The sequence below is a fragment of the Oryzias latipes genome, chromosome 24 (assembly GCF_002234675.1).
Source record: "Oryzias latipes chromosome 24, ASM223467v1".
Lineage (NCBI taxonomy): Eukaryota > Metazoa > Chordata > Actinopteri > Beloniformes > Adrianichthyidae > Oryzias > Oryzias latipes.
The window spans coordinates 6,642,481-6,656,002 of NC_019882.2; the positions used below are offsets into that span (position 1 = coordinate 6,642,481).

Genomic DNA, 13,522 nt, shown 5'->3' on the forward strand with positions numbered 1-13,522 from the left:
GGAGACTCATCAGCAAATTTTCAAATATTTCTTATCATCTTTACGCTGATGACATTCAACTTTATTGCTCCTTTGGTAAAAATAATTCCACAAATCTTTCAAATCTCCTAGACTGCTTGGCCAGCATCAGAGTTGCACAACCATTTACTCCTGAACCCAAACAAGACAGAGACAATAATTTTTGCTCCTGATGACAAAATTCCCTCCATCAAAAGACACCTTGGTGCACTGAGCTCTTCTGTCCAGCCCAGTCTCAGGAATCTTGGTGTCTGGTTTGACAAAGCTATGTCTCTATACTCTCATTCAAAGTGCTTGGTCAAAAACTGTTTTTACCACCTGAGGAATGTGGCTAAACTGAAGCCAATGTTGACCAGGTCTGACCTTGAGCTGATCATCCATGCTTTTATCTCCTCTCGTTTAGACTATTGTAATTCTCTTTTTACTTGTTTTAACAAAAAGTCTCTTAAACGTCTCCAACTGGTCCAGAACTCTGCTGCAAGGCTTTTAACTGGAACCAATAAGCGCACTCATGCCACCCCTCTGCTTTTATCTCTACATTGGCTTCCTGTTAAATTTCGAATAGATTTTAAGATTCTGTTTTTAGTTTTTAGAGCCCTGCACGGACAAACCCCGATCTATATTTCTGACCTTTTAACTCCCTACACTCCTGTACGTTCTTTGAGGTCCACTGAAAAAAATCTTTTATGTGTTCCAAAAACTCATTTTAAAACAAGAGGAGACCTCGCCTTTCAGGCAGTTGCTCCCCGACTTTGGAACGACCTCCCCCTGTCTCTGCGCCAAATTGACTCAGTCGAGTGTTTTAAAGCTCAAGTTAAGACCTTTTTATTTAGGAAAGCTTTTAGCTGACTTTTACTTGTGTTCACTTTTGCTTGTTTGTTTATTTCAATGCCTGTGTGCGTTTTATTGGGTATCGTTACTGATTTTATATTGTTTTACTTTGTGAAGCACTTTGTTAGTCGCTCTCTGTGAGAAGTGCTGTATGAATAAAGATTACTTACTTACTTACATAAGTTCATAAATACGACCATCTTCTACTTACTGTCATAGGTCTTTTCAATTAATTCCACTTCAAAAATATGAAACAGTTTTCACGGAGTGGAACTGTCGCTAACATTTTTCTTAAACTGCTCAATAAAAACCTCAGAACGATGAGTTTAAAAGAAGTTTTTGCTTAGATACCCAAAGAGAATAAGGTCAAATAATCTATCACTTTGTTTGTAGAGCACCTTTCCCTAACAAGGTGCTTGACGTAAAAAAGATTAAAACAACAAAAAGTCATAAAAACAATAGACTAAAAGCAGCAACACAAGATGAACAAAAAAATGTAACAATTAAAGGAAAGAAAAGGCAGACATGTACCAATGATGAACCATAAAAGTTAAAGATGCCTCTCTAGTTTATATTTAAAAATCTCCACAGATGCAGAAATGTTTAGATCCTCAGGTAAATTATTCTACAGATGAGAGTCCTGTGAGTCCTGGTGGGTGTAGATAGATAAGGTCCCCTAAATGCAGAGGAAGAAGGCCCAAAAGTTCTGATTCCTGTCAAAAATGTGGGATTGACAAAATGTTTTCATCACTGCAGATGTGTTTCAGAATGGTCACTGCCATTTTCAAAACCCTCAGATTGACATTTTCATTGATCAGGTCCTAATCCATTTTTGAGGTATGCATAACTCGATTGTTGTTGCTTTTAGCAGTCCACACCACAGTCCTGAAAGCAGGTTTGCGCCCCCAAGAGGAGCAGAAAAAATTAGGATTTATGTCATCAATCTGTTTAAAAATTACTCAAAAGTAAAATTTAAAAAAGTAATAAACTAGTTGGATAAACAATTAGAATTAAATATAAAAACCAAAATACACTCAATTTTAATTAGTCATACCACAAACATATATCACAAAATAATCTAAAAATGAAAATAAAAAATAATAAAATAATAAAATAAAGGCTTTTCTGAAAAGTAGGTCTATTCCTGACTTTAAAAAGGTTCAAAGAAATTTAAAAAAATGCACAAATACCACGAAAGAGCAATCCACAAACATGTAAATGGGAGATCTTCCTTTGTTTTGAAGTGGGCTCTGCTAAAAGCTTCTTATTGGAAGATCTGAGACTTTGGCCTGGATTTACCACTTCAGTCTCGTTCTGCTCTTGCCTAAAGATTGGCTAAAAAAAAACCCTAGGATTGGTTCAATATGGAAGGACTGATTACCCTTGAGGGGGGGGGGGGGGTACTTGAAACTGTGGGTTTTAGATTTTGATGTTTCAAGTAAGTGGCATCTTAAAATGAAGTCTCAGTAAACATTGTTTTTAATTGCTTTTACTGACACAAAAAACACCTATTTTCAATGTTCTGCAGTCTGCACCACACAAAGTTGTTTTGCAAGCAGTTTTAATAGAAATGTAACTTTTTAATGGGCCAGAAAGGAAGCACATGCTTTCTTTTTTGCTTCAAACTTTGAACATATTTAAAATTCAGGACTGGAACCTAAGGGTACAGGACAGTGATTGCTAAACTTCCTGCTACTTCCTTCCTCCAGAAGGCAATCTAAGAAGGTGGGATGAAAGTCATACATCAAACCTCTCAAGTTGCTAAGGCTGCATTGATAAACAAGCTTTAAATCCCTGGAGTAACACAATCAAGGGTCTGCAATGTTTTAGGTTTTACAAGAGCTGTAAGTTACAAAGTGCTGCACACAGTCTGATCAAGGCAGGGGACAGCAAGTGTGTGGGCACACAAATGATATACAGTCACAGCAAACAAAAGGCAGACCTGAAGTAAGCAAAAAAAAAAAGAAAAAAGATGGGAGATATTTGCACGTTTCTGAGAGAGGTTATATGCAAGATTCTGCAACAGCGAAGCCCACACACACACCCACATGCGCAACATCTTTAAAAAACAAAAGGCCAAGACTGAAACAATGCTGCAATCTGTGATGCAACCAACAAGTATGAGGTTGTGCTGAAAGATTTCTGCAGGAGCTGCATCCTGGAGAACTATTACAGCTCAATTGATCTCATTTGTTAACATATGTCTTTAAATAGGAATATATTAAAAGAACATATAAAATAAAATGATTTTGTACATTCAAAATATCTCACTGTTTTGCTTTCTCCTATTTTTTCCCCACAAGTGTAAAATATAGATTTTCCTCTCATTTCCTGATTATTGAATTGAGTGTCAGTTAAAGAGTTTATTTTATATTTTTCAGATGTTTAAGACCATCACAAGTCTCTAAAAATGAGGACATTGTGAGAATGGGCAGTGAGCCATCTCTACAGAGTTTCATCACTTTGCTAGGAGTTCCTTTTTAGGATCATGAGAAAGGAGGGCCTTCTCTCCAGAAATCTGGAGGGGAGGTGTTAAAGCTGATTCTGATTCAGCAGAAGGAGCTGAGGGTGACGCAGAGATATAGCAGAAGGGCTACTGGAGGCTCTCTCAGCAGATCTTCCTGCAGAAAAGAATGTTTATGGAGGGTTTGAGAATTGAGATTTGTTTGCTACAAGGTTTAGTGTCTCCAGGAGGTGCAGATTGGAAAATATGTTTGCTCAAACAGATTGTTGTCTTGATTTTGAAGAAGAGGAAGCTTCTGGGATTTTAGCTAAATTAAGGGGTCTGTAACATTTGAAGCTAAAAAAAAAACAATTTGGTCCAGTTTTATACTGATCCCACTTTAACCATTTAGAAAAACACACTTTTTTTTGTTTTTGTGGCCATAAAGCCAATCACTTAGAGAATATTTAAATATTATAAACATTGAATTATAACAGGTTTTTTTTCTATATATAATTTGTTTTTCCTTTGGACAGCACCACAAACAATTCCTTTGAAAATAAAACACATTCAGTGTCAAATAAAAATGCAAAAAAATAACTCAAACATGACAACATTGGTGTGGAATCCCCAAAAAAATAAAAATATTTTTTTTCCATAAACAGCAACTAGACACTATTAGCCTAAGATCTGAATGTGTGCTTTAAACTTTTTTAAAAAATTAAACCACTCTGACAGTGCCCAGCACATCACCAGATCACCACTTCCTGCCACGAAGTACATCAACAGTAAGCAATTTCCAAAAAGGGCAGAAAAAAATCATCAGAGACTCCGGCCACCCAGCACCCAGACTGTTGACCCCCCTACCCTCTAGGAGGCGGTAAAGGAGTCTCCGAACTAAAACCACCAGGAAATTTACCATGATTTACCATACCAAATGTGTTCAGGTGAACTAAATCAGCAGTTCTAAAGAATCATATTAACAAGTTTGACCGCATAACACCGATCTCGGTCTCTCTGAACTGGCTGCCAGTGAAAGACATGCTTTTTATCAAAATTATGGTCCTTACTTTTAAGTCCCTGGTGGGTACGGCACCTACTCACCCCTCCAGTCTACTTTGAAAATATTTTTCCCTAAGGTCCGCAGACCAGTCTGAGTTAATGGTTACCAGAACCAAAACCTAAGTTTCGGGGAATTATGGAATTAGTTGCCACCACCAATTAGAGAGTTCATGCTCTTGGAGAGTTTTAAAACAGAATTATTCCTCCATTTCAGCACTTAAGGATTGACCCTTTTTATTCTTTTAGGTTTTATGATAATGTTCTGTGTTTGTTCTCCCTGTGTACAGCACTTTAGGCCTTTACAAAGGTGCTTTACAAATAAATTAATAAATGAAATGAAATAGATGAAGTTTGTGCCCAATACCTGAAGCTTCTTTAAGAGGAGAGCAGCAGTCAGAGAATTGGACTGCTCAGGTTTGGATGGATAATTGAGTGGTGTTGGAGGTTAAACTGGTTACAGGAACATTTTGGCTGCAGTTCACCTCGGCTACAGAAAGTGGGAACAAGAATCTTCAGTGGAAATTAGTCTCAGGGATGTGAGCGTTAAAAGCAGCAGCAACAACTTCATCCTCACAGCAGAGCTCTGGAAAATGTCAAAAGAACAAATGACTCACCTGTAATTACTCTAAAACCTGAAAGTGGTCATCATGAAAACGCTCTTACCTGAAAGCTTTCTGAAATTCCCTGTTGTTTTCCCTGACAGACTGTTCCTTTTAGGCTGCGGTGAGTGTGGACAAGATTTTGCAAGAGGCAAACAAGAAGGAAGCCAGCTCATCCACAGCTGAGTTTCTGTCATTTTCAACAGTAAGGATGGCCCCATGCAAAAATCAAAGTTGGCTTTTATTAATGCATTGCAAATAACATTTTTATCCATGATACTGCGGTGAAATAATAAGTAAAACAACAGATTTTAGACAGATTTTATAAGCATGTTTTTGATTATAAGCTAAAAATATCTTTCATGAATAGCAAGGCTAAAGATTTACTTTTAAACATTAAAATAAAATGATTTAGAGTAAAAAAAATCAAATCTGCAGTGAGATAAAAAAACAAAAAATTATATTTTTTATTTCTATCTTAGTTTTGTAAGCTTTAGCAAAAAAAAACAATATGTAATATTGCTATGATGTAAATTGAATGCACATCACAATATTAACTGGCAAGATCAACCATTTTTAATGCACTTTTTTACTCATCTGAAGCATTCAAGCTTTGATTCCTCTGATTTGTAACTACTAATTCAAATTCAAATTAATTTTATTTATATAGCACCTTTCGTGACAGCAACGACAGCTCAAGGTGCTGTACATAAAAACAAAATCAACTAATACAATCCACTCAACATTAAATGTCACTTGATGGTACTATATCTGTAAGAAATAAGAAAAAAAAGAAAAGCTACAATTTTTTTAGTTTGAAAGGTGGAAAAAAACTGCAACTCAAAGTCTGAGATCTATAGGAGACACCTGTTGTGTCCATGATGGAAAGAGGAATTGTAATTTTAAACATTTGAATTAATAACATTTTTTACAGAACTTTTTACCTGGTTTCTAAGACATTTCAACTAAAGGCCCAGTTCCCTTCCAGATAGTAACATCACCAACTTTAAAGACTCACACAGGGCACCTGCAGGTGCTAAGGCTGTCTGACAGAAAAACTCTCTTGTTCTTCTCATACCACCTACACAGGTACTCTGTTTTCCCCTCACACACCAGAGGATTCCCAGTCAGGTCCAGGCTCCTCTCTTCCAAAGAGGCCAGCGGGTCAAACAACCCCACAGGGATTCGGCTCAGCTGATTGCCATACAGACTCAGGTGTGTGATCAGACTGAGACCATGGAAGAGGTTCCCCGGGAGGTGGCTGAGCTTGTTGCGAGCGAGGAACAAAACAGTTAAGCTAGGCATGCTCTGAAATGAAGATGCATCTAAGCTGTGCAGCTTGTTGTCCTGAAGGTTCAACCTCTCGAGTTTAGCCAGCCCATCCAGAGAATGTACCGGTATCTCCTCTAGATGGTTGTTGGACAAATCAAGGTTTTCCAGGTTAGGTAGCCTCTGGAGCAAAGCCGTTGGGATTCTTGTCAAAAGGTTTCCAGATAAGTCCAACCAAGTCAGACTTCAGGCAACCAGTCTCCACGAGCTTCTTCAATGAGGTTATTCTTCAGCACCAAACCACGAAGTGGAGCGTGGCTGAAAACATTTGCAGGCAGATGCCTCAGCTTGTTTTCAGTCAGATCCAAATTGAGAAGATGAGGAAGAGCTCGGAGAAGATGCGGTGAAAGGCTCTGCAGCTGGTTTCCATACAGGTGGAGTTCTTGCAGCAGTGGTGTCACTTTGAGATGCTCTTCTGTGATGGACGTGATGTTTGTCAGCTGAATTGTCAGGATGGTGGTGCTGTTTGGGAGATCGTCAGAGGGAAACGTAGCCAGAGGAACCTCACTGCAAACAACCTCTGATCCTCCAGAGCTGCACTTGCAGAATTCAGGACAGGCAAGACTCCCATGGCAGGAGAACGCCATGAGGAGGAATGCCAGAACAAAAAAGGTTGTCATTTCTAAATGCTGCAGAATGAGGACAAAAAATTAAATAGGATGAGACAGCAAAATATCTCACAGAAAACTAAATAAATACAAGTAAAATATTTTCTAGTTCATGCGGGTTTTGTCCTCAAACACACTTAAAAAACTTACAGCTGTTTTCCAAGTAAATGTGTCTCGGATGGTCTGATTCGGTAATGATTGCTGGCGGTTTACAGGCATTCAGTGGGAGGAATCGTGCAAAGTAATCATTGCTTATTGTGCAAACCAGGGCTTGCCACGGCAGTCACTTGTCAAGGACATGCAGTGTCAACATGGTGAGTGACTGACTGTTACACAGACTTGTTGCCATTTCCAATTCTGCTGCACGAGTAGAAAAATAACATGATATTTATGGCGCCAAATATTCCCCACGCCGAACAAAAAGTAAAAAAGCTGAAAAACTAAATCAAGACTAGCTTAAAGAAGACTTTTAGGAAAAAAATGTTAGAGGACATAACAAAATTATTGTGTTTTTGTAGTTTTTACTTTGCATTTTGGACTAAGAGGTCATTTCATTGAGCTGTTTCATGCAGCTTTGAATAAAACAACCTAAATAGGACTTGTGCTACCTAATAGGTATATATAGGGAAATATAGATAATAATCTAGAGACAATAAATTGTATAAATTGTGCAATTAAGACTTAAATTGATCTTTAAAACAATACAATATCAATATACGACGAGCTTAATCACACCTACCGGTACTTATATGTGTGAACTAAGAAGCAAAACAATAAAAAAGTAGATACCTTTCAATCCTGATTGAAAAAGCTAAAATAATAGTAAAACCATAACTACCTTTCTGTCTCATAACCATATAGGGACAAAAAGCAGGGGTTTGTGATGACATACTCTTGATGGGGCTGCAGGTAGTGCAAGTTTCATTCACCGCAGATTCATCCAGAACATTGAGTCACACGGGATGGAATAAAACCTTTGAAACACCATCCCAGCTGCACTGCCACATGACGAATCATTACATTATGTATGGAGAGAGCCAGTTGGCTTTAAGGTGTCCTGAAAGATTTATTCCTGCAGAGCCCACTCACTCTGCATGCACTTGTGAGATAAAGACACTTCTATTCTGGTAGAGTTCAAACTGTCTCCCAAAATACACAGTATTCAGACGGTTTACTGGAAGGATCAGCCTGGTATTACCCTGATACTATTGGAGCGTCTTTAGTGGCCCGGATGACCTGGAGTTGATTTCACCATTTAATTTCTATACAATTTTATTTTATTTCTAAAATTTGTTCCTGTTAAAGACATTCTCTTTTATTTTTTCTATAGTTATCTGAGCTCTTCAGCTGTCTTAATGATACCTTTAAATTTCTAATGCAATTTTCTTTGATGGTATCTGTTTTATTGTCTTTAAAGAAGATCATACATCAAATTAATGTCATAATTTTGGTAAAAAAAGAAACCTGTTATCCTTCAGTAAATTTATGAGATAAAAATCTAAATGTAAATGCTTTTCTTTCACTGGGTTACATAGAGGTTGTTTATATAATTTTCCATAATAAAAAAAAAACAGCAATTACTTTATCTCAACAGTAGAGAATTACTGATAAAGTAATAAAACTTTGCCGCACAGTTAAAAATAAAAGTTAAACTGGCCTCCGTTTTGATTTTATTAAAAAAATAATAACGATTCTAAACCTAAATGGGTTTTTCCCCAAAAGGTTGAAAATTCCCCACAAAAGATTCACTTTAGTTTAATAGTTTAGTATCAGTCTTTTATTGATCCATTTGAAAACAGTCATGTTTTATTAAACATGAATGAATAGATGCAATTATAGAAGAAAAAACTTGTTTTTGCTTTTTATGCTACTGCATTACAATGCAGATTTTTAGTGTCAAAAGCTCAAAGGGCTCAAAATACTCCATTCAAATAACTCTATTCATACAATTACAGGATCACATGTGTACATTGTGCTGGTGTAATATTCATTACAATCAAAAGTAACAGGTTCTGCATAACAGACTTTTCTGTTCTTTCTATACAAATGCTCAAAGACATGCTTAAAATTTTAAAAAATGAATCTAAAACGTAATCTTTTGATTATAAAAATGTGGCTTTGTTTATAATAAAAACAAGATCTTAAAACAATCTGGCGATGTCACATTTTCTGAGAATGTTTGAGTCCCTTTTGTTGTTTTTTGTCAGTTGATTTCTTTGCCGGCATTTCTGTCCATCATCAATCCACATAATGCTGAAAACGCAGCCTCGGTTAACTGTGAAGAGAGGGAGATGGAAAGAAAGAAAGAAAGAAAGTGAAAAGCTGGGACACAAGCAGCAGAGTGGCAGGAATTCAAAGGCACGCCCACACAAAATCCACACGACTTAAACGAAAAACTAACCAGAATCCACACAAGACACCAGAGGAATGAGCTGATGAAACCAGAAAATGTAGAGATAATACTATCAATTTGTCCTTTTCAATTTTTTTAAAACATGCAGATTCAATATCTAAAAACCTTCAGATGTTTTTGTTTTTAAAATCTTTTTATTTTGGTCTAACACAAAATAATCATGCCAACACAGGTTTGAGTCTCCATAAAGAGGCACACACAGCTCTCATGCAGAGGACCAGTTACCCTCTGTCCTTCCTTTTTCTTCAGAAGAACATATCATCATCATCATCATAATCCACAGACCAACTCCAGTTTTTCAGGTCAAAATCAAGCACCCTGAAATGATGAAGTTCAAGGACTAAGTCACAAAATTCATGAAGCAATACTTGCCCCTCTCACCAGGGGGCAGCAGGAAGCTGATGGTGAATTACAGAGTGCTTGTTATGATGGGGGGGTTAGTAGGAGGCACAGCAGCACAGCAGGAGCTCAGACAGCTCTGCTACTTACAGTCTCCCAGCCAGAGAGACATTAGAAAGGTGGAGTCAGAGGTGGGGAGGTCAGTGAAGGATGATGCGAAGCATGGGGCCAGAGCTGGAGGATGACAGCTAGTTAGGGTGAGGGCGACAGGGTCGGGCTTCGTTACACCAACAGTTTAACTAATGCAGCTAGGCTTTAAGTCATTAGGCTGAGGCTGTAGAGTGCTAAACTCATCACATTTAAGTCAGCTGGTAATGACAGTGAAAAACAAGCCCGGATTACAGATATAATTAAAAAGCAGTCTCCAGTGCAATTCCACAAATAAATAATATGTAAAACTTGATCAAACGGTTAACCTGTAAACGTAGTTTAAAGACCCACTCCAATGAAAATCATGTTTTTGGTGTTTTTAACATCCACTTTTCCAAAAATGGTTGATATATATTAAGACAATTAAGCTTAAAATTGCATTTCTAAGTATTTCTTTTTTCAAATTATAATGAATCAGGAGCAATTGAAAAAATGCAGTCTGAAATTATTTGTGATGTAGAAAAGACCCCAGATGGTGGTAATGGGAGTATTAATACCTGGATTTCAAAATACTGATACCTGTGCATCATCTATTTTGGTATTGACTACTCTATTAAAGTATCGATTACCAAGTAATAAATGAGAAAATGAAAGATAGATAATTTGGGTTTTTTGGGTGAGTTATTCCACAGTTTTGTACTGAAACACCCCCAAGCCCACAGCATATTGAGCTGCACCATCAGTCACATGACCAGAGGAGCAGGGAGATGTGCATATTACCCTTAGCAACAACACAGCATGGCATCAGTAAGTGAGTTTAGAACGTTTTTGATGGTATTTGATTTTCGAATTACACATAACATGCTTGAGGAAATAATCTATTGGAAAAAAAGACCAGTAATCTGTATCAGAAATTGGTTTTCCAAATTGCAAAAAGTTCCGTAATCTGTATTGTATAGAATCTTAAAAGTGTGGTATCGCCAATCATTACTGGGCGGGGCCACAAGCTTCCTGCTTTGACCTCTCAGCAACGAGGACAGAAAGGAGGGACGGAGTAGCTCCACGCCAACGGGCCTGTCCTCAACTCAAAGGGGGGAATCTCTAACGAACTACTGCCGGTCTGCAGAAACTATGTCCTAAAAAACAACAATTTCCCCCCCCATTTTGGCTAAAAACATCATAAACATATTTTAAAAAACCACTGGGAATGCTTTTAAAATAGATAAAAGATGAGCAAAGTGGGAATTTCCATTTTTTAAGTGAAAACATAAAGATGCTTATTTAGTAAAACTTAATTTAGATTGCAGACTTGTCACTGGTGTCATTGAATGGACCGAAACAGCATGTCAGAGCAAAACTGGTTAAAAAAGTTACAAATCTAATTATCCAAAAGTGCAAGGTATGCAAATTTAAAGCAAGACAGGTTTGTCTACAATGAAATGATCCACTTTTAATTATTTTTTAACTTCATAAGAAGTTTAACAGGAAGCAGAACAAAGAAAAAACAGAGTCCTGACCTGCTCTTCCCTGATGCTTGCTGTTGTCTGTTGGACCTGACAGCCCCTCGATGGGTCGATAACTGAGGAGAATTTCTTGGTGAAAGGCGCGGGGAGGGTCGGGAAGGAGGCTGCAACTGTGGTTCCGTGGGGCTGGTCAGCGCTGAAGACTGAGGACTCTTTGTCGGGTTTTTCTTTGGGATGCGCTTGAGGAGGTGGCTGACCCAGTGCTGCTGTTCCTCTTTGGAGCTGGTTAGCACCAGCAGGTCTCTGGCAGTGGACATGTCATAGTTCACTAAAATAGAAGAACAAGGAACAGATTAGAACCAGGAATAAGAAAAAATCTCCAACCTACTTCAGACAGAACCATCCCAACCTTCAACATTCGTATTTCACTAAATTATTAAATGCAAAACTAATTTTCTCACAATCCTAAATTTGTACTTTTCACTGAATATTCAATTATTTTTTTCTGAAATTGAGATTTTTTTGTCTCTTTTTTTATTTTAGTTCTAATGTTCCTGCATTCTGACTTATATCTCAGAAATCCTAATCATTCTTAATTTACATCAATAATTAAATTATTCTAAAAATATACTATTTCAGATTTGTTTTCCTTTTATTTCCAAAATATTTATAGATTAAAGGAATTATAGAAGAAAACACAGATAAATTATTTTACTTGTTATATCTGATAAGTTTTAAATTATTTTATTTTTTATGTAAGAGTTACCTGTCTTCCTGCTTTTGTCATTTCTTTTGCAGATTTAGAATTTTAACGTTAATTTTGCTGACTGAAGTTAAATGTTGGTTATGGAAGCGGATCCGTTCTTTATTCTGCCGAGTCAAACTGACATCCGAATGTTTAGTTACAAAAATACTTTGCCCTTTTACAGTCTAAAGAAAAAAATCTCAAAAGAGTTTGAGGTTGAAAACATTTTTTGTGAGATTGTGTTATGTTATTTTGAAATGATTAATTGAAGTAATCTACGCTCACCTTTGCAGGGAGCAAAAACTTCTTCTTTTTTGTCCAAATGGTCCTTGTGGAACTTGAAGTGACAGCGGCGGCACTCGATGGCCGGCGGGGGCTTGAAGACGTGCCACAGGGGCTTGTTGCAAGTCTCACAGTTGGTGGGGAAGTGATAGAGAGTGACAACAAACTCGTGGCCTTTGTGGCTGATGAGATTGTTCCGGTCGATGTTGGAAGTGGTTTCCACTGTGGCTTCCTGCTCTCGTTTGCTCTCGCCTTCGTTGTCGTAGAGGATCTGCACAGAAAAGTCAGCAAGCAGGGTTCACCAGGTGAGCTTTTTTTCTTAGAGCATAAAAAAAGAAACTCAGTGAAAACATTTTTTGTTTTAAATCACCTGAAATATCTTTGGAATTTCTTTGGGATCTGCACGGTACACGTCTGTTTGAGTGACGGAGCGAACGTGGAACAGCTTACTGTGAGAGAAGACCAAAGATAAACTCAGCTTAGAACATCTATTTAAGATGAAAATAATAATTTATCAAACTGTAAACCATTTTTCTCACAACCAACGAGGCTAAAATAAAACTAAATACCATCCAAGCTTGAGAAACGTTTAGAAAACATATTTATGCCTTACAGCTTCACTTTAACACAAATTTGATTTCATTAAAGGTTCCAATGAAAATTGTGTTTTTAACATTATCTTGTTGCATTTTTCTAATGATGGAGGACATAGATAAAGAAAATTAAGCTCTGAGTATTTGTTTTATTCAAATAAAAGTGAATCAGGAGCAGATGAAAAAAATGCTAATTTCTAATGTCATACTGCAGAAACGGTGTCCTGTTTTTTTTGTGTGGCTAAAAACACCATAATTATAATTAAAAGAACAACGGGAAAGCTTTTAAAGAAGCTCAAAGATAAGAAAAACTTTAATACGAAAACATGAAGAAATAACAAATTTAAGGATGTGCAATTTAGGACTTTTTAAGAGCTTTTTAAACCAATTAAAATGAAATTAAGGACTTCACACAAAAAATACACATATTTCTATTAGGGGTAGCATACATTTATATATACATAAATAAAAATACAACACACTTTTGAATTGCAGTTATTTTTCCACCAATGTTGCACTTTCTTTCATTTTAGTTAATTTAGTGGCAAAGGCTGAAAAGGATGTTTTGTAATACTTTTTAATTTTTTAACACAGTCTTTAATGTCTATGTTTTATTTAGAGTAAGATGGATCCTACATCTGCATTTA

The 13,522-nt window shown here is 36.9% G+C and overlaps 2 protein-coding genes across 6 annotated transcripts in view; both read right to left on the reverse strand.

Moving 5' to 3' along the window:
• Positions 1 to 5,506: 5,506 nt before the first annotated feature.
• LOC101159482 (leucine-rich alpha-2-glycoprotein-like) lies at positions 5,507 to 7,239 on the reverse strand. Its single transcript, XM_011491579.3, is given in 3 exon segments — positions 5,507 to 6,470; positions 6,473 to 6,911; positions 7,041 to 7,239. Coding segments are annotated over 3 exon segments (1,011 nt in total). The 5' UTR covers positions 7,110 to 7,239; the 3' UTR covers positions 5,507 to 5,967.
• A 1,405-nt stretch (positions 7,240 to 8,644) lies between these two features.
• Positions 8,645 to 13,522, reverse strand: part of LOC101159717 (rho-associated protein kinase 2) — a 34,469-nt gene continuing 29,591 nt past the window's right edge. For 2 of the 5 annotated variants that reach the window (XM_023952794.1, XM_023952796.1), the window contains 5 exons: positions 12,653 to 12,731; positions 12,286 to 12,553; positions 11,310 to 11,583; positions 9,529 to 9,621; positions 8,645 to 9,165 (listed from right to left, as the gene is read on the reverse strand). In XM_023952794.1, coding sequence (XP_023808562.1) covers positions 9,549 to 9,621; positions 11,310 to 11,583; positions 12,286 to 12,553; positions 12,653 to 12,731 — 694 coding nt within the window. In that variant the 3' untranslated portion in view covers positions 8,645 to 9,165; positions 9,529 to 9,548. Of the gene's footprint in view, positions 9,166 to 9,528; positions 9,622 to 9,792; positions 9,877 to 11,309; positions 11,584 to 12,285; positions 12,554 to 12,652; positions 12,732 to 13,522 lie in introns of all 5 variants that reach the window. The other 3 variants (XR_002872854.1, XR_002872853.1, XM_023952795.1) reach the window with 3 other exon arrangements.